At 54.2% G+C, this 20,191-nt stretch overlaps 2 protein-coding genes across 9 annotated transcripts in view; one reads left to right on the plus strand and one right to left on the minus strand.

The window, feature by feature from the left end:
• The window catches only part of LOC308629727 (pentatricopeptide repeat-containing protein 1, mitochondrial-like), a 15,851-nt gene extending 11,387 nt beyond the window's left edge, over positions 1-4,464 (minus strand). For 3 of the 6 annotated variants that reach the window (XM_081257903.1, XM_081257907.1, XM_081257908.1), the window contains exons 1-3: positions 4,356-4,439; positions 4,134-4,231; positions 1,427-1,928 (exon numbers count right to left, since the gene is read on the minus strand). In XM_081257903.1, coding sequence (XP_081114029.1) covers positions 1,427-1,906 — 480 coding nt within the window. In that variant the 5' untranslated portion in view covers positions 1,907-1,928; positions 4,134-4,231; positions 4,356-4,439. Of the gene's footprint in view, positions 1-1,426; positions 1,929-4,129; positions 4,232-4,345 lie in introns of all 6 variants that reach the window. The other 3 variants (XM_081257906.1, XM_081257905.1, XM_081257904.1) reach the window with 3 other exon arrangements.
• CPSF4 (cleavage and polyadenylation specific factor 4) lies at positions 4,357-19,488 on the plus strand. 3 transcript variants are annotated; one of them, XM_081257909.1, is made up of 8 exons: positions 4,357-4,841; positions 7,573-7,623; positions 9,992-10,144; positions 12,353-12,448; positions 12,841-12,934; positions 14,055-14,127; positions 15,555-15,725; positions 18,552-19,488. In XM_081257909.1, the coding sequence occupies exons 1-8, from the start codon at positions 4,403-4,405 to the stop codon at positions 18,618-18,620; spliced, it is 1,146 nt and encodes a 381-aa protein (XP_081114035.1). In that variant the 5' UTR covers positions 4,357-4,402; the 3' UTR covers positions 18,621-19,488. The 3 variants fall into 3 exon arrangements, with proteins under 3 accessions (XP_081114035.1, XP_081114036.1, XP_081114037.1); XM_081257910.1 differs by having other exon boundaries at positions 15,630-15,725; XM_081257911.1 differs by having other exon boundaries at positions 15,633-15,725.
• Positions 19,489-20,191: the final 703 nt, after the last annotated feature.

Below are 20,191 nucleotides of genomic sequence, written 5' to 3' on the forward strand. Positions count from 1 at the left end.
GTGGGGGGAGGACACAACGTGGGGGGGGGACTCAGGGTGGCCTCAGAGACCCTCAGCAGAGGGAGGGAGACTGAGGCTGGGGGACCCTAGCTGAGCCCAAGCTCAGCCCTGCCCAGGAGGCAAACACCCACCCTGGGCCTCTGCCACCAGCCTCTTGGTGCCCGTGGTCTGCAGCCATGGGCCTTCGCAGTGGCCAGGAAGGAAGCCCACCAGTCTCCCACCACCTGTGAGAGCTCCTGGCCCCACTGCCATGGGGGAACTCCCTGAGAGGCAGGGGCGATGCCCAGGTGAACAAAGATCTGAGGGAGGTGAGGGAAGGAGCCACATGGCTCTCTGAGGGAACAGCCAGTGCAAAGGCCCTGAGGCTGGAGTGTGCTTGGGAGCAGAGAGGAGGCTGCAGCAGAGTAAGTGAAGGAGGGGAGATGCGGGCGGAGAGGTAAGGGGAGTGGAGGGCAGGTGGCAGTTCTTGCAGGCTTCATAAGCTATTGTGAGGACTCCGACTTCTCTTTATTTCTCAACTTTTCATTATGGGAAATCTCAAATATACACAAAAGTAAAGAGAATAGTGTAACTACAATGCTTATTAACGTCTGGCCAATCTTGTTTCATCTATACCCTGCACTCCTCCTGCAAACTGAATTTTTGAAAGCAAATTTCAGACATCCTGTCACTTCATTCACCAAAGCTTCGACATATACCTCCAAGAGATTTTTAAATATAAATGGAATGTCGTTATCAATTCCTAAGGAAATGAACATCCCCAGTGTCACTGAATACACTGGGAGAGCTGGAGAGAGAAGTCAGGCCATCTGCTCTCTGCTTTAACAGGATGGCTCCATGCTGCGAGCCCACATCCTGGAAAGAGGTGGAGAGAGCCTCGGGGAGCCCAGAGACAAGTGTCGTAATAGCTGAGGGGGGCGAGGAGAAGGCTTCGGCTGGGCATTCAGGGGTTGGCTTGTGAGAGGTTAGGACGGGAGAAATTTTGAAGCTAGAGCTGGTGAGAGAAAGAGAAGACTCAGAGATGATGTGAAGGCATGTGGCCTGGGTGGATGGAATAATGGGGTTACCACTGAGTGAGATGAAGAAAGCGTAGGGAAATCAAAGTTGGGAACAAAAATTGCAGGCCACCGAGGCTAAGTACAAGGGAGATGGTGAGGAGGCAGCTGAATACACAGATGGGGGAGTCCATGGGATGGCCGAGCTGGTAACAGGAAGATGGGACCAGCATGAAGGAGGGGGCACTGAAAGCCAGGAGGCTGGCGGGTCTCCTGGTGCAGCACCGAGGGGGGAGTGAAGACAAAGAGGAGGGAGGAGCCCTCAGCATCCCACCCTTTAGAGATGACCGGAAGGTTGGGCGGCCCATCACAAAATACCACAGCACGGTGGAAGCAGGAGCCAGGAGCAACAGAATCCAAAGGTTCCCTACCTTTCCTTCCTTGATCAGGCGTTTGCACTGAAAGAAGTACCAGTAAGGGGTGTTTCTCGGGCCCTGCCATGATTTTGGCTGCAGCTCCCCTTCCTCATCTTCTTCAACACTCTGTTCCTTGAGCCGCAGGTTATACAACTGGGCCGTCGATTTGTGGAACATTCTCCGGGAGGAGTATTTGTCGGAAAGAGTCCCAAAGCCCTCCTCCTCCCCTTCCTCCTGGGTGGCCGTGGGGCTGGGCAGGCCTGGGTCAGAGCTCAGGCTGCCTGTGTTCTTCTGGCTCCGCGGGCCGAGGGGCAGCCGAGAGAGGGAGCTGTTGAAGGATGCTGGCACTAGCTGAATCAGCCCTGCGGCCCTTGGCCACATGGGCCCCTCCCTGCCTCCGGCCCACCTGGCTCTGAGGGGGTCAAGGTGGTGCAGGATGGCCAATCCCATGGGTCGGGGGCCGGAGAAGAGCCGCGAGAGTCTCACGAGGTCCATCTCTGGCGTTCCCCTCCAGGGCCTGGCATAGGTCAGCAAAATAGTGAAAGTCAAAGCGAGTTCACAGTCACTAAAGGCAGAAAGAAGACCGAGAAGGTGGGTACAAGCACGAGCCCTGAGGTTAGAAAGTAGGCCTAGGGTTAGGGTTAGGTTCACATTTCAGCTCCACCAAACAACTATCCTTGAGTCCCTGGGCACTCACTGCTCTGGCCTCAGTCTCCTCGGCTATAAACTGGGGTTAACTATAACATCACCCACACAGCACCGTAGCAATGATTCAATCTCAGATATCAGCGTTCAGGTGCAGCATGGTGAGCACTCGATAGACCTAAACTATTTTTTTTTTTTTTTGCGGTATGCGGGCCTCTCACTGTTGTGGCCTCTCCTGTTGTGGAGCACAGGCTCCGGACGCACAGGCTCAGTGGCCATGGCTCACGGGCCCAGCCGCTCCACGGCATGTGGGATATTCCCGGACTAGGGCATGAACCCGTGTCCCCTGCATCAGCAGGCGGACTCTCAACCACTGCGTCACCAGGGAAGCCCAGACCTAAACTATTGATCTGTATCACTGAGCCACGACCTAAGTGACTGGGCACTCAGGTCAGAGCTGACTTTGAGCCCTGGCCAGAGCTGAGTGACCGGTCCCATTACTTGACCTTCTTGGACCTCAATTCCTTCAGCTGCAAGACCCACTCACCTTACCACAAGGCCATAAGGATTAAATGAGATGTTTTTAGCATAATGCCTGGGGTTTAATAAGTGTTCAAAAAATTATAGCATTATCATTTATTAGGAAAAAAACACTGGCATTCTGGGCCTCTGCACAGGGAAGTTAACTTAAACATTTCTCTTATGCAAAATTCATGGACAAATGGGCTTCAGCTGTGCTGTCCAATGTGACTATTGACACTTGAAATGTGGCTAGACTAAATGCAGATGTGCTTTAAAGGTAAATTATACACCAGATTTCAAAGACTTTGTACAAAAAAAAGGTAAACTACACATTTTTTTACATGTTGAAATGATAATATTTTCGATATACTGGGCTAAAGAAAATTTGGGACTGATTTCACAATCTTTAAACTTTAATGTGGCTACTTAAAAATTTTAAATTACATACGTGCTCACATTATACATCTATTGCACAGTTAGGCTAGAGAACCTGGTCTACATATTTGAAATACTTTAATAAAAAAATATCAGAATACCCCCCTATGAACAGAGTCATGCACTTATTTTGATGGGAGGATATGAATAGTTTTAGTTACTTAAGAAACAATTTGGGGAAGTTTTTATCTACTCTGAGAGCTTTCGGCCCAATTTAAGGACTCTGTCAGTTGACAAAAAGTTTTCCCCCCAAACAGATGAATACTTAAACTCATTCAAAGAAGAGAGAAGAAAGCTCCCTGAATTAAAAAAAAAAAATCAGAATAACGAGCATGAACACATTTTAAGATCTGGTTATATTGGAAGGTGGAAAGACCTCAGAGGGGACAGCAGGTTGGACAAATTAATATCTGTGGCCCAGGGAGGGGACTGACTTGCTGGGGGCCCTGCAGCAGTGTGGTGGGCGAGATCCACTAGCTCTGGAACTGGCTGGCTTTGAACCCAAGTCCATGAATAGTATCAAACAGCTTCTCTTGACGAGCACCCTAGTGACACCAGTGCAGAGGGCCTTTACCATTCTGCACCTGGTGAAGCTCCAAGAGAAACGTAATGTGAGCCCGTATGTAATTTTAAATGTTCAAGTGACCACATTAAATAAAGGGTTTACACACGTTAATCAAAATACAGAGAATTTTAATTACTGATATTGATATAGGTACCAAAATGTCTTTAAAACAAACTTATGCTCTATTAGTACAGATGCTTCTTTTTTCAGCGTTAAATAACAAGTCCTATCGTCATGTCCAAGCAGCGACAACTGGAGAAGAGTTTGTCGGAGTTGCAGCTACTCTGTCTCCAACCATCATTTACACTCATCCCCATTGGCAATCGCGACTTCGTTTTGGGCAGAGCGAACGCCACTCGGTCAGTCACCGAAAGACTTGCTAAGTTTTACACTGTCAATAAAGGTGTAATTCCTTCCTCCCCAAGTTCTTCAACCCGTCTGGGTTACTAACCCCTGAATTAGAGACACGGGGCCGCCGTCCTCCCTTGGGGGACCAGCCCCTCCCCGGACGCTCCCCGGGACCCTCAGGCCGACCCGCCCCCTCTCCACACCGGCCTTTAGAGCCTCGGTCTCCTCAGCGGACGCCCCCGGCTTCGACTCTGGCTGCGACCCTCGCTGCCCCTCTGGCCAGTCTTCGTCCGGAGCCCGGGCTCCTGTGAGGGTCAAACAGGAACTCACTCCAAGGATCCGACCTAGTGAACGCGGCCCCACCTCGGCCGCCGAGCCCACGGCACCCCCGCCCCGCCCGCGTCACCCCCAGTCCTGACCCCGCGTCACCCTCAGTCTCGTAGCCGGCGTACCGCACACCCGGCTGCCCATTCCGGATGACCTCTCCCAGGTGTGCTTTGGCCGACCTTGCGCAGGCGCAGTCCGCGTCGCCAACTCCCGGCGCGCATGCTTTCAGGTGGGCGTTCGGCGAGCTGCTAGCCGGGCCTAGCGGAGCGGCCCGTACTCTGCGCTTGATTGCCGAGTCTGGGCAGGCGAAAGGGCCGGCGCGGGCTCCGGGAGCTCCCAGCATCCCTCGGGCGGCGGCGGCGGCGGCTGCGAGGTGGGTTGGTGGAGGACCGTGTGCTGCGGGGCCGACAGCGGGTAGAGGTGTGAGGGCGACAGGGGATCTGAGCGGGAGCCGGGCCGGTGTGGCCGCCGCCGCCACCGCCACCATGCAGGAAATCATCGCCAGCGTGGACCACATCAAGTTCGACTTGGAGATCGCGGTGGAGCAGCAGCTTGGGGCGCAGCCGCTGCCCTTCCCCGGCATGGACAGTGAGCGCGGGGTCGGGGCAGGCGGGCTAGGGGCGCGACCGACTCGACCCCGGGACCCCCATTCTCTGGTTCCGGGACGCCCTCCCCCTCAGTTCGGGAGCTCCTCCCCCTCGGTCCCGGGACTCCTTTCCCCCATCCTGGGAACCCCCCTTTTCCCCTCATTTGGACTAGGGAGCGCCTCCCTGCCCCGGGGGCTATTTTAAGGCAGTCTTCAGAAGGGCAGGACCACGTCCGGCAGTTCAAATAACTCTTGAATGAAGGCAGGTGTCCTGGTTTGGAAATCCTGCCCTCACTCGCACACACTCCCCAACTACAGGAAAGTACTAAGATATCCCCTTTCCCTACCTCCAGGCCCTCCCACTTTGAGCGCCCTCTTCCTGCTTTCATCAAAACTGGGCCGTTGGAGGAGTCTTGCTGAGGGAAGGACCCACCTACCCCTCTCTGTAGGAGACCCCAGTGAGACTCTCAAGCTCCATTGTTTTCCTAGGACTCGCACTCCTGGGAGCCCCTCCCTCACTGTTTCTCTGGACCCCACCTCTGGGTCATTCATCACACCCAGGCAGCTGCCTGAGTTCCCTTCACTGTCCCGCTTCGCGTGGTGGCTCCTGGCTTCCCCCCCCCGCCAACTCAGGTGGGACGGGTAACACTTATTTTTATTTCTTTTGACCGCGACCAGGGATTGAGCCCGGGGTACGGCAGTGAAAGCGCCCGAGTCCTAATCACTGGACCGCCAGGGAATTACCTGGAACGTCTAGCACTTTAAAAGAAACCAAGTTTCATTAATTTCTCTCTTTTCCAGACATACTTGAAATCTAACGCTATAACATTAAACCTCAGAGGGCTCTTAGAGGTCATTGGGTTCAAGCCACAGGTGGGGCAGCTCAGGCCTGGGTGGGGGAGGGGACTTGCCAAAGATGGCTCAGCTCCTGGTGGAGCCAGATGAGCTCGCCAGGGTTCTTGACCCTTCCATCTGCAGTTCCTCATGCCATCTTCTGTAACTGCCAGAGGACATGGGCCACAGCCCCACGTTCTCCCACGTGTCCCAGGGCTGGTCAAGTCTCCCTGCAGCCTCATTCCCCTCAAGTGGCCACACTTCTGATGCACACGTGACCTCTGAGGTGTCCCTCTCACGCTGACACTTCTGTGTGAGACGATGCTTACGCCCAAGAGACATAATTCAAACAGCCTTACCTTATACATACTCAGCACTGTCTCCACTGTACACGGCTCATAAGCCGCTGCTTACATTCAGATACGCACTCTTAAACCTACTCGTTGATCACTTTGTGCTTTTACGTGTATGTCCACTCACGCATGGGCTTTTCCTGTGTTGATGGCACCAGCCTGATGGCATGGAACCCTCCGCACAGGGCGGCTCTTTCTCTCCCTCCCCGCTCCAGCCTGGAAGCACAGATACTTGAGCCTGTGAGGGCAGGCACAGAGGTGGGGAGCCCACAAACCTGTTTTTAGGGAGGGTCCAGGACATACCTGGCCACAGGTACTGCCTCAGACTTGGTAAGCGCCGTCAACATTCACTGCCTGCCTGAGATCACGGTCAGTGTGTTAGAGGCCAGGGAGGCCACAGCTCTTCTTTCCCCTTCCCTGCACTTCAGTCCCATCTTAATATGGGGAAGTATCAGTTCTAACTGATACTTAGTTATGCCCTGAAGGCATACTCCTTTATCCTGTCTGCCTAAAACCAGATCCCCAGGACTCTGGACTTCTTTTGGCTTTAGGGAATGAAACGACCTTAACCTCTGAAAAGAATGAAGGCCCAGAAATACTCTTAAATGATACGTTTTTTTTAATGTAAGACTTCTCAGACTTTTTGAAATGCAAATGAGTGACACCCCTGTGACTCCCACCACTGGAACCTTAAATCTATCCTAGCAAAAGCTGCCTGCTTCCAAGAAGCCAACAAATCTCTTGCAAGTTAGCAAGGAGAGGCACATAAGTGGGCTTCAGAGATGGTGTCGGTGGGTTTCCCATGATGCTAAAATGCCTGTTGATAGAGAAAACTGTGTGGGAAGGCACGGGCTGTTTATTCTGGTGGCCATGGCAGGTGAGTCCCTGGGCTCCTTGGGACAGCCCTGGACCCCACTGACTTCCACTGCGCTCAGCTTTTATTCTCCTGCTCCCCTCACCAGGACCAGCTCCATCTGTGGAAGCAGAAGACTGTGCTCCTTTAATTACTGTGTGTTGGTATTGCATGTTAAGAGCAGTCCTGCTCCTGTGTCTTCAGTTATGCTCTTCCCTCTGGAATAGCTTCTCCGAGGCGCCTGCCTCTTCTCTGGAGCCGGTTCCTCCTCAGAGCCCCCATCCGCTTGTTTGTGCTTCCTGTGAGATCATTCCCTCCCTCTGCCTCAGGTTAAAGTGCCCCTGAATTAGCCCTCTGGGACGTCTGAGCGGGGAGTAATGAATTTCTGTGATTTTGCATTCCATCCTTCCTTCCCCCATCCACTCCGAACTCCTTGAAAGCATCTTGCTTATAGGAGATTCTCAGAAAGCCCTGAATAATGACTCGTCTCAGCGTGGATATCTCATTTTGTAGGGAATAACTGAAGGAAGGAGCTTTTTCCTTGCTTGATCAGGCTTAGCATTTTTTTGCCACTGTTTCCTGTGCCTTGACCCCTCCGTGGGTTAAAGGCCAGAAGGGTTCCCTCCCCATCTTCAGATGTCACCAATAGCAGTTACACATCGCTTTGTTTGACACCTCTTCTTCTCTCTGCAGAGTCAGGGGCTGCTGTCTGCGAATTCTTTTTGAAAGCTGCCTGTGGCAAAGGTAAGAGACCCCTGGCTCCCGACATTCCCCCTGAGGCGCCCTCCACCGCCCTGTCCCCGGCAGACTCGCAGGCTCTCAGGTCCCTGGCTCACCCTGCTTTCTGCAGACTCACGGTGTCCCTAGATGAAACTGTGGTCCAGATAAGCTAGGAACGTGGTGGGGTGTTCTGTCTGAGACCTGGAACACAGGCCTGAATCTGGCTCTGAGTCTGCCTTCTCACCTCACTTTCTCTGTAGCCACGAGCTGACCTGTGACATGGACAGAGGCCCCTAGCCCTGAGGTGTTCAGGAACTTCCTCAAGGTCGTAGAGTCAGTGAGTGGCTGAGCCCAGGCCTTTTCTGATTCTACGGTGTACACAAGCTCATGTCCTCTGTGTACTGTCATCAAAAAACTCCGCGATAGTGTGTCTCGTGGGGTTCTTGTTCATACTAACTAGGTCCCAACACAGGCAGCATGAGCCAGACTCTCTGCTGATTCATAAGACGTACCGCTGGGTGGGACCCTACGTGCCATGTATAGGTCTGGGCATTTTTCTTCCTGTAGCCAAATTTATTTGGAAACTAAATTTTAATTAGAAGCTTGAATAGGGCACACAGAATTACAGCAAGGGGATGGTTTTAATGGATGATTTCGGCAAGTTGTGGTTCTATAACTCAACTCATTTACCCTGCCAGGTAGGTCAGCCAAGTTGACCTCATGCTCTCTGGTCGGAACATCATTCCTCTGCTGGGCTCCTGGTCTCATTCCCTTGTCTTCTGCCTTTCTGACCCACCACCTTCTGTTAGCACAGCCATCCTTAACACAGGGCACTACGACTGTTTCTGTGTTAACTAATACAGTAGCCACTAGCTCCGTGTGGCTGTTCAAATTTAATTAAATAAAAAATGCAGTTCCTCAATCACACTAGTTGTATTTTAGTTACTTAGTAGCCACGTGTGGCTGGTGGCCGCCATGTTGGACAGCATAGCTAGAGAACATTCCTATCATTGCAGAAAGTTCTGTTCAGTGGGGCTGGTCTGGATCTTTCCCAGACACAACCTCATTCTGGTCAGGCCTTCCCAGTAGTCCCTCCAGGTCACCAGTGAGAAATGTGACTTTCCCAGGGTATGGCTCTGTCCTATTTGGGTGATTGATTGCTCAGGTTCTACAGAAGGCAGACCTCCCCCAGTCTGTATACGATGCATTTCCTCAGTTCTGAAGTTGATTTCTTTCTTACTTGTTGGAGGCTGAGTGGGCACTTTTTGGGGCTTGGGGGTTTTTGGGGGGTATAGTTGCTCTACAATGCTGTGTTAGTTTCTGCTGTATGGCGAAGGGAATCAGCTATACGTATACATATATCTCCTCTTTTTTGGATTTCCTTCCCACTTAGGTCACCACAGAGCACCGAGTAGGGTTCCCTGTGCTATACAGTAGGTTCTCATTAGTTATCTGTCTGATACATAGTAGTATATATATGTCAATCCCAATCTCCCAATTCATCCCACATCCCCTTTTCCCCCCTTGGTGACTGTACATTTATTCTCTACATTTGTGTCTCTATTTCTGCCTTGCAAACAGGTTCATCTGTACCATTTTTCTAAATTCCACATATATGCGTTAATATATGGTATTTGTTTTTCTCTTTCTAACTTGCTTCACTCTGTATGACAGTCTCTAGGTCCATCCATGTCTCTACAAGTGACCCAATTTCGGTCCTTTTTAGGGCTGAGTAAGTGGGCACTTTTAACTAGAGATAGAGCCCACCCGGAGTCCAGGCTTCTGCTGGTGGTCCTCTTTGCCTTCTATCTTTTTTTTTTACCCCCGGTACGCGGCCTCTCACTGCTGTGGCCTCTCCCGTTGCGGAGCACAGGCTCCGGACACGCAGGCTCAGTGGCCATGGCTCACGGGCCCAGCCGCTCCGCGGCATGTGGGATCTTCCCGGACCGGGGCACGAACCCGTGTCTCCTGCACTGGCAGGCGGACTCTCAACCACTGTGCCACCAGGGAAGCCCTGCCTTCTATCTTTTAGGGCTGTGTTTCTCAAACCCCAGTCTTTTACGACCCTACAAATTTTGCCACATCTGTGTATCACCGGGAACTCTTAACTAAATTAAGAAAAACACTCCCCCCTTCCTCCCCACCTCCCTTAGGCTTCTTAAGTTTCCATCTTATGGAATATCTGTGGGATCGTGATTTGATGTTTTATATTTTCCCAAGACACATTAAAATAAATCCATAACTACTGAAACTTAAAACGTGTGCTCACATGCTGCCGAAAACACACTGCCTTCTGCCAGGGCAGTGGCCACCTTCCAGGACACGCTGCTTTCAGGGGCCGCCTGGGTCCTCACACCACACCCACCCACCCCCGACCCGTCTTCCTCGGCAGGGGGCATGTGCCCGTTCCGCCACATCAGCGGCGAGAAGACGGTTGTGTGCAAACACTGGCTGCGGGGGCTGTGCAAGAAGGGGGACCAGTGCGAGTTCCTGCACGAGTACGACATGACCAAGATGCCCGAGTGCTACTTCTACTCGAAGTTCGGTGAGGCGTGTGGCAGGCTCCCGGCACCCAGACCCCCTGGGTAGGGAGCCCCGGGAGGCTCCACTGAGCACCAAGACCTGGGGGTTAGGCAGCTACTCAGGCGCCTGTGATGCCTGCCGACCTCAGCTGGCCCTTCAGTTATGGGCAGTTGGGGTTATTCCCTCGTAACCCCTGTGTCTTCCTAGTGCTTCTGTGTTTTGAGCGCTGGCAGGTACTTTGGGAAGTCAAGGCTAACCCCGGTCTCACAGTGGGCGCGGGAACAGGGCAGCTGGCTGGAGGCCTTGTTTCTGCTCCAGTGGACCTTCTCCCTGAAATCAGCTGCTTCCGGAGTGGCAGCTGGTTGCCCCCCCCAGGCTTGAGTCGGTTCCTTCTCTCTGGAAGTGTGATCCTGGGTAGTAGCTTGTCTGTCCTAAATACCCCCTTAAGAATAGCTGCCCCAGGGCTGTCTTCTGGTGGCAAAGTACTGTCCTCTTAACCTTGAAAGTGAGATTGCCTTTGTTTCTGCTTAGAGGACACGTGGCCTTAGCTGAGCTGAGTGAACTGTGTGGAGAAGCCAGGGCGGTGGGGCTGGCACAGGGCCCAGTGGAGCTGATATGCTCCGTGATGGAACTAGACTCCCCTGCCTCTGCCCTGGGTGAGGCTGCCCAGGAAGAAGCCCTGTTGGTCAGGATGAGGGTGGGCGCTGGCCCCAGGACTGCCGGCCTCAGGGCCCAGGCAGGAGCCGGCAGGAGGCTGGAAGCCTGTTGCACTCTTTGTGATGGGCCGAGGAACGCTGGGCATGCGGCACGTTTCAGAGCACTGTTGTCAGAGGAGATGTTAATTATTTCAGCAGCCCAACAGGCTTGGCCTGCTGGCTTATTAATGATAGTTGTGGCTTTTTTTTGTAGAGGCAACATAAGCTGAGAAGTCACAGCACAGATAGGAAACAGGACTCAGCTTCCCAGCTCCCCACCCTCTCCGTCCTACCCATAGCAGCATGGGAACCAGTAGCGGAAGGGGCAACAGCTTCTCCATGGGAGCCGTCTCCCATCTGGCCCCAAAGGCAGGAGCCAGCCCTCCTGGGTGGACTCCTGCGGGCGCCTCTGCAAGTTGGCTTGGGTTCCCACCTTCCCTGCTGATGGCCCTGGGCCCCACTGCCCTCCAGGCCTCTGTGACGATCGGCTGCCTGCACTTCCCCTGCAGAGCCTATCCTGGTGCAGACGCACTGTCTGCAGCTCCTGACACTATTCCACTGGCGAGGGTCCCCCTTCTAGGCACTGGAGGGACAGTGGTAAAGAGGACAGACGCCGTCCTTGCCCCGTGGTGCTTTTACTCCAGTGGCCCAGGGGAAGAAGCAGCTGATTCACCAGTAAGACAAAGAAGAGAATTCACCATAAGTGCTCTGAAAGAGACAAACAGCAATGGGGTCACCTGAAGAGATCTTGAGGCAGTGTGGTCAGGGACAGCCTCTCTGAGGAGGGGAGACCTGGGCTGGGGGCCAAAGGCTAAGAAGAACCCCTGGGAGGCCAGTGTGGCTGGTAAAGGACTGGTCTAGACCCCATAGGGACTCGTGGGTCTGGGAAGGAGTGTGCTCTGAACAGCAGTGATCAGACTGGCCTTTTGTGTATAAATGGACTGAAGGTAGTGCAGCCGCCCAGGTCGGCAGTACCTGTACTTGGCTGAAAGATGCTGGTGGCCAGCTGGGCCCGTTGCTCCTGAGAGGAGCTGTCATAAAGGCTTTATCACATTCTACTGTAGGGATCCAGCTGTGAGTTCCCAAATCTTCCCCACTTTTGTTGTAAAAGGTAGAGTCCTCAGGCCTTTCCCCTGTCCCATCAGAGCTCATCAGAGTGGAACGGTAATTTGCTACTGGTCTCAACTGATGCATTTGCACATCTGGGCCCCCCACATTGCCAACACCTCCTTTGGGTGAGGGGTGGAGCCGTGAGTTGTTTGATGAGTGTGTACCCTATGCCTGCCTCTGTCAGTGTCATTGACCCTCAAGGCAGCACGGACATCTCTGAGGGAAGGACCGTCACAGCCCACGTACGAGTCAGGTTACTGAGGCTCTGAGACACCCTGCCCTGGGTCTCAGGGCTCGCCAGGCCGGGACTGGACAGCAGGCCCACCTGGCCCTCTTTGCTGTACCGTGGCCCTGGCCACAGGTGAAGCACGGGTGGGTCTGGGTCCAGCTCTCCCAGGTGGACGCATGTCTGGGCTTCCCTGCAGGGGAGTGCAGCAACAAGGAGTGCCCCTTCCTGCACATCGACCCCGAGTCCAAGATCAAGGACTGTCCTTGGTACGACCGTGGCTTCTGCAAGCATGGTAGGTGTCCGGGTGGCTGGGCTGCCTGGCCAGAAGCCAGTCCTCCCTCCCTCTGCCCACATGACCCTCTGCTTGTCCTGCCTTTTAGTGCAAAATGTGGCGTTAGGCATTGGGTGGCTAGTGAGTCTTTTTCACACCAAGTCCCTTGAGCCTCCCCAGGTTCCCTCTGGACCGCATTCTCACCCATATTTCTGATGAGGAAACTAGTGTTTGAGAGGGTGTGTACCCCGCCCGCTGGCCTGCTGAATAAGAGGCAGAGCCAGCACTTGAAGCCCTGTTCTTGCTTTCTGCCCCCAGGCAGCAGTGTGGGCAGGGCTCTGACTGGCAGAAGGGCATGAGGGCATCCCCTGAAGAGGGGACAATCTGAGTGACCCTGGTGCTTGGCTCCACAGGCCCCCTGTGCAGGCACCGGCATACGCGGAGAGTCATCTGTGTGAATTACCTCGTGGGATTCTGCCCGGAGGGGCCCTCGTGTAAATTCATGCAGTGAGTAGCCAGCCCCTGCCCAGGCCCTGCTGCCCCCTGTATCTCCCCATCAGGGCTTTGATCACTGGGTAGTGTCAGCACAGGGTCTGGGACACGGGTGGGAGTTGGGGAGGGACCACCACTGCTTCCTGAGCGGAGGTGGCTCTGCCTAAAGCAGGGTAACCTTTACTGTGTCCCAGACCATCTAGGACTCAGATGAAAGCTATGGGCCCTGTGCTCCAGAAAAACTCAACGTACATGTGACCTCAGATTAAGAACCTGTGCCCTGAAGGAAGGGAGCTTCAGTTTCGGGGCCTCCTATATGGAGGTTCATAGAACCCTCACATGTGAAAGGATGTCCCCATTTCACACATGGGGACACTGGGGCTCGGAGCTCAGCCGCTAGTTGGGGGCAGGTGGTAGCTCCCGGTCAAAGGCAGATCTGTGACCTCTGGAGCCCAGTCCTTGCGCGGGAGGGCTCGGCACTCCTCTCCTGGGTCTCGGTGCACCTCTGTCACTTTAGGTGGTTGTGGGGTGGCACTGGGACCGTAGAGTAGTGTCCCCCCCGATCCTCTGTGCTGTCTCCATCCATGCTGCTGACACCTGCATGGAAGCAGTGTGTCCTGGTCACTGCCACGTGGTGGGCAGGTGGCTGGTGCTCCTGACTTGGTCCCACTCCCTAGATGAGAGCCTAGGAGCCTACAGGTGGCCCAGGATTCCTCCGTGTGGGGCGGTGGTGGAGGGCAAGTCCCCCAGACCTCTGCCGTCAGAGGTCTTAACACTTGAGGTGCCCCTGCAGGGAAGGGTGTTTGTTGGGAAGGCCTTCTGTGTACAAAGCGCCTCTGGAGAGGCTCTGCCAGTACCAGCTGTGTTTCCCTCCTTTCTCTGAGCAGCACTTGCCCAGGCTCACAGCTAGGTGTAGACAAAGCTGGGTCTGAGTCCAGGCACATTAGATCTGTCTTCGCACCACCCTGAGCACCAGCACCCGCCCTACGTCCAGGTGGCTCGTGTGGCTCTGTGCTTGGCTAGAGGCCGCTTGTGATTTTCCTGGGGCCAGAACTCGAGAACCCCGCCAGCCTAGCTCCTCTCTCACCTCCTCTTCTCCTCTTTTTCCTGTCCCCTTCTGCCGCTGGGTGACCAGCCCTAGGTTTGAACTGCCGATGGGAACCACCGAGCAGCCCCCACTGCCGCAGCAGACGCAGCCTCCCGCAAAGGTACCGTGCCCCGGGCCCGTGGTGCTGCCGGGCCTGGCCGCACCCTGGCCGCAGAATGCTCAGTGCCCCCGCCTCAGTGCGGGGCCTGCCAGAGACCTGGCTGGAGATCATAGGAGGAGGCGGGAGAGGAGGGGAGTCACCCTGGTTCCTGCTGAAACTCCAGGGAGTGGAGCAGTCTGCACCTTCTCTGGGCTGGAGGGCTGTCTGCTGGAGCCAAACGCCCACTGGGCTTCTCTTCCCTTCTTGCCTGGCGAGTGCAGGGCGGCGTGGGCGCCACACGTCTGCCGTTCTTGCTTGCGGTTCAGACCCTTCCCTCTACAAACGGGACTCCCAGCGGGATGGGAGCAGAAGTGTGGCTGACTGGTTCTCTGGCCGGTGCCCGACTGCAGGGGGGATGCTGGGAACAGAGGGTCGAGGCATCAGCTGGCTCCAGTCTCCTAAGCGAGGGGATCCCACACCCCAGCAGTGGGCTGCTCCCCTCCAGCACGAGGAGAGGGAAATGCCATAACGAATGGGAATCTGCAGCAGTGACTCCCAACCAAAGGTGCCTTGGGTTTGGTTACAAGATGCGGGCGGGGGCCCAGAGGGAGGCTGGCCAGGTGTCCTAGGCAGGGTCTCAGCAGGCTGAGCAAACTGCCCACCAATCGTGAAGCCTCACCTCTTACCCGGTTGGACTCTGAGCCCTTTGCCGGAGCCTGCCTGGTCCTCCATGCCAGAGGCCGAGCTGCCAGGAGGGGATGTGGCCACCCTCGCAGCATTGCCTGCCACCTTGAGGAGGATGTGGGATGAACCAAAGAGAACTCCTGTCAGAGCCGGGCATTCCCGCGTATGGGTGCAGCCGTGACAACCTGGAGTTTCCAGCTTAGGGCTCCTGCAATGACGGGGCCACAGCCAGGGACCCACTCAGTCAGTCGGCGGTGGCCTTGCTGTCCAGGCCCCACCCAAGGCGCCCCCGTCCGCCTTGCTCACGCGGCTCCCTAGCAGAGGGCCCTCTCAGCCCCTAGACCGCAGGTCAGCGTGTCAGCCTCCGACTGTTTTCTGTGACTGTTGCCCGCCGTGTAGGCTCTAAACACCTGGCTGAACCAAGCGTTCATCCTGACCTGAAGCTAGAACCTCACAAACAAACGTAAGGCCTGCTCATGCCCTTGCCCTGCCGCCCCAGAGACCGCCTCGTCTCTTTGGTGTTTTGTTTTCTTTTCTTTTTCGTTTTTGTGTGTCTGCATGGTGTTTTTCGGGCAGCGGCTCCTGCCACCGTCACCAGACGTTTCTTTTCCACCTACTCTCCTGAGCCGGGCCACCGTGGAAGCCCTTCTTCCTGCCGGTCACGGTCATGCGGGAGAAGTCCCGCCCTCTTTTCTCCTGTCCCCATTGGTAGTCTGCGTGCACGTGTTTTCCGCAGTAAAACCGTGTTGTATAACTCTTTCCAGCAAAGTAACAATCCGCCATTACAAAGGTCGTCCTCCTTGATCCAGTTAACGAGTCAGAACTCTTCTCCCAACCAGCAGAGAGCCCCGCAGGTCATCGGGGTCATGCAGAGTCAAAACAGCAGCGCAGGCAACCGGGGACCCCGGCCGCTGGAGCAGGTCACCTGTTACAAGGTGAGTCCCGGGGCTGGGGGTGTGGCAGGGGGTCTTCACAGTCAGTGGCCATTCCCTCATTCCCCAGAGAGTTAGCTGATTTTTGAAGAATGAAGACATCTTTGTTTTTGCTGATTGGAAGAGTAAAACTGGGCCACTCCGGTGAGCTAGAGACCATGCTACTTCCGTCCACAACACACTAAGGGCAGGTGAACAATTAAACACACGCTGTTGAATGAAAGGATTTTGCTTGCAAGAAAGGGATGGGAACCTTCCAGAGGCCGGGAACGAAGTGGGAGCACGAATCAAAGGAACAGAGTGAGCCCTGAAGCCTCTGGGTGTCCTCATATCCCAGGTGGGCACACGCAAAGGAAAGGGACAGAAGCTTTAGGCCCTCATGGGGAGGAAATGGAGTAGAACCTCCACCCCCACCCACTCGCAAAACGGGACATTCAGGCAAAGGGTAAACTTTTTAAAAACTTACTGGAAAACTTGTCCATCTCACTCTCGGCTCAGGATGGAAAGTGGGGGAAGAGCCCTTCTGAGTTTGTCGTCACTGGCAGGCCCTTCCTTGAGTCTGGGCCTGTGATCACAGCCTTGGTGAGGGCCAAAAAGCCACAGACTTGAGTTTTCTAATCTAAAACAGCCCCGGATGGGTGAGCCCCTGGCACCCGACTTTGAGAAATTTATTCTCAACCCAGGCCACACAGAATTCCCACAACTAAGGTTCCCCAGAATGAGCTCATAATAAAAATCGTAGAAGGAAACAAGCACCACTATCAGCAGAAACCACCAACAGAACTAGACTCACAAAGATTTCAGATATGGAGATTATTAGATGAAGTACAGAATTAGTACATGCTTTCTGTGAAAACTTTTATGATACAGAAGTGTTTAGCATACAGAGTGTTGCCCTTTATTCCCACCATTTTCCTAAAAGAGCCACTTTACTCAGCTGATCTGTTCTCATGTTTTGTTTTCAATACCCCTTTGCACTCCACAACTCCTACAGGGGACTCCACTCAGAGAAGTGCTCTTCTAAACTTTTATTCACACAAGCACAAGGACAATATATATTTTAATATAAATAGGGCCCTGGTATGTAGTGTTCTATAATCCCTTTTTCCTTATAACATTCTGGATCTGTGTTGGCATAAGTAACTCTAATGTATTTCATAATTTTACCAGTTCTCTGTTGGTAAACAGTTCTCCGTCGGTAAACTATTAAGTTATAGTTTTTGCTGCTAAAAATAGTGCTGAATCTGACAGACATTTGTGAGCTCTTGTCTGGTGTCTGGAGCATCCATGCCTACAAGTAGAAGGGCCAAGTCAAAAAGCATATGCCTATACTGTTCCTAGAACTTGCCTTTGGGGAGGGCTGAGCCACTGGTCACTTTCCACAGCCATCAGACTCACTGAGCACCTGCTCTGTCGGCTCTGCGGAGAAACCCACTGCTGTCGCTCCTTCCCGGAGGGGTCTGGGTTCTGAGGGAGGGGAAGGCAGGTGCCCAGACACCAAAGTTAAAAGTGCCCACGCATGTAGGGAAGGCCTCCCAGAGATTGCTGAGCCTGAGTGCTAACAGGTGAGGAGAGTATGGAAGGGGGGCTGTGGAAGAAGGTGAGGGGAAACCAGGCAGTTCTCGGGTACAGTGGGGAGACTCGGGTGTCCTGAGTCACCTGAGCTGTCCTGCCTCCTCCAGGACTTGTTGGCAGGGCCTCTGAAGCAAGCTCTCCTGAGTCCTGGAACCTTAGAAAGATGGGGCTGGGGGTAGGGGACGAACCTAACAACCTCTTCCTACCACGGGCACAGTTGACATTAAAGCCATCTCGGGGGAATCCTGATTCCCCAGGACCAGCTGCAGAGGCCAGTGGACAGGCCACGGGCAGCAAGCGGGGCCACGGAGTCCCTCCCTCTGGTTGTCACATCTGCCAAAGGTCCAGCTGGCAGCTACACAGGCCACTCGTCCACACGAGTTACACCTGCAGATCAGAAAGACTTGAAAACATGGGGACTGTGCAGTCAGGGGAATAGAACAGGCCAAAGCCCCGAGTTCCAGAGCAAGGAAGCAAGGACTGGGGGGGCTCTGGGTGGGTTAGTGCGGGGTGGGTGCCCCGACCTGTCTCCTGACCCCTTGTTCAGTGCTCGAGGCTGCCATTTCCTTCCTTATAATTCCCTTCTGCTTTCTGAGGAGTAACAAGAACGAATGAGGAGAAGCTAAGGAAGAGTCTGGATAATCAGCCGGGACAAGTCAGGGTCCTGCTAGGTTTTTTGAAGTGATTCTACCGGGTCTCTTCCCCCAAGTCTAATCATTGTCCTGTCTCTCTGATCCTGTGACCCAAACCTGGCCCAGGGGTAGCTTAGGCAAGTATGCACGAGCCAGGAGGGGAAGATCTTTGGGTGCAGCCCACCCTCTGTCCACGCAGTGAATCCCTGAGTTGGGGGAGGAGCCTGGTGGCTTCTGTTGCGTTGCCGCCTCCCCTGTCTCAGGGGAGTCCCAGAACTGTGCCTTAGAGGTAAGTGACTGGCCAGCCGTGCAGAGGGGCTTGGTCCCTGGAGAGGCGGGAGAGCTGTGGTGCCACGGGCTTCTCTTCACCCCACCCCCCACCACAAGAGTCTGCCGTGGCCTGCTTGCTCCCTTCCACCTGCCGAGCTGCTGGCCGCGGTTTCTGTGCCGCTCTACCTTCTGGAGCTCCCTTTCCCTCGTGTTTGAATGAAAATCTGTGCCGCTGAGAATTTCAGAGTCCCTGCTCCCAACCTGGAATTTAGCGGGTGCTGCCTTAGTTGAAAATTGCATTTGAAACAATGTGGTTTTTTTTGTTTCCTCCTTCCCTTCCTGCTGTTCCCAGTGTGGTGAAAAAGGACACTACGCCAACAGATGCACCAAAGGGCACTTGGCCTTTCTCAGTGGACAGTGACAGCAGCTGGAGCCAGCTCAGAGCAGCCCGAGGGGCCCCGTTATCGGGGACCACTCTGGGCCATCCTTGGGAGTGTGCATTTAACTGTTTGATGCTGGTACAACTCTGGCTGGAGCTGGCAGGCAGGCATACTGGGTTTTATTCGGAGGGGCTACGTCTGTCAGTTTCCCTATCGTTTTGCTGTAATCTTTTTTTTCTAAGGGGGACGTGTGCTCCAGTTCGGTCCCTCAAGTTGGGATCATGTTTGTCTAGGCATCAAGGCCTCCCATCTGGGACTCTGCACACCACCCTCTGGGGAGGGAGGATGTTGTGGGGAAGGGCTTGTGCGCAGCAGTTCTATGAGGAAGGTGGCCCTTCCCCTCAGGGCCTCCTTAAACACCAGGGGCTGCTGGATCATTTAAAGCTGTGGCCAAGTCACGCCTGCTTCTGCCCTGTCCTGCTGAACCAGGCTGTGCCTATCCATGTGATTTGAACGAGACAGCCCTTCAGAGCAAACTCGAGCGTGGACTTGCCTCTGCTGGTCCTGTCCCAGGGTGGCAGCAGTCGAGAGGACCGTGTAGGGCTCTTGAGTGGGATGGCCTTTTTCCTCTGGGTTTATTTTCTTGGGGCATCTGCTCAACAGTGTTTAAGGTATACCTTAAGCTGGGGCTGCAGACACCTTTGAAATGGACGATGCAGTCCATCTGTGCACCTACCTCCTGCCCCATCAAGCATCTGTACCGTCAGACACCTTTGGCCTAGAGGAGAGGACCCTGCCTCTGAGCCTGGAAATATGAAACTGGCACCTACAACCTGCTGGACAAGTGGGCCTATTCAAGTTCAATTACAAGAACAATTTTTATGAAGTTTATTAAACCTTGTTTTTTAAGCTCCGTCTCATTACTTCGGGGACTCCATGCCCAGAGGATTCTTGCTACTGGCTGCATTAGCTGCCTGGCACGAAGCTTTGACATTGGTGCTCGCTTTTCCTCTTTTGGTGAATGTGAGCCTCACGACCGGAAGTGATGCTGCCAGAGGAAGAAAGGGCCTTTGTACTGGCAGCCAGTACAGTCTGGAAGCCTGGACTTTGGGCCAGCCACCTGGCAGGTGTCCTTTATTTCTGATGTTGAATACTTGTTCCTTCAAATTCAGATCTTGCAGGAGATAATTAGCCATGGCATCTCACCCTATACTCCATGAAGTATATATGCTTATCACACACCCCCAAATAAGAAACTGATTCTGACCTTAATTATCACGTTACTGAAGGCCTTGGTGAAGGATAAAGAGGGTGCTGGGGGCTTCCCTGGTGGCACAGTGGTTGAGAGTCCGCCTGCCGATGCAGGGGACATAGGTTTGTGCCCCGGTCCGGGAAGATCCCACATGCTGCAGAGTGGCTGGACCCGTGAGCCATGGCCACTGAGCCTACGCGTCTGGAGCCTGTGCTCCGCAACGGGAGAGGCCACAACAGTGAGAAGCCCGTGTACCGCAAAAAAAAAAGAGGGTGCTGGATACAGAGCAGTTGAGAGCTCCTATCAGGGCCTGTGGTTTCCCTTCCCGCCTCCATCATCCCATGGAGCTTCCTGCAAGTG

Source organism: Mesoplodon bidens (assembly GCF_964165515.1).
Source record: "Mesoplodon bidens genome assembly, chromosome: 15".
Classification (NCBI taxonomy): Eukaryota; Metazoa; Chordata; class Mammalia; order Artiodactyla; family Ziphiidae; genus Mesoplodon; species Mesoplodon bidens.

Bases quoted from the DNA above. Each gene is read 5' to 3' on its own strand.
- CPSF4 (XM_081257909.1), top strand. From the start codon at position 4,403: ATGACCTCTCCCAGGTGTGCTTTGGCCGACCTTGCGCAGGCGCAGTCC. The intron at 4,842-7,572 runs GTGAGCGCGGGG...TTCTCTCTGCAG, and splicing joins GCCCTTCCCCGGCATGGACA to AGTCAGGGGCTGCTGTCTGC. The intron at 15,726-18,551 runs GTGAGTCCCGGG...TGCTGTTCCCAG, and splicing joins AGCAGGTCACCTGTTACAAG to TGTGGTGAAAAAGGACACTA.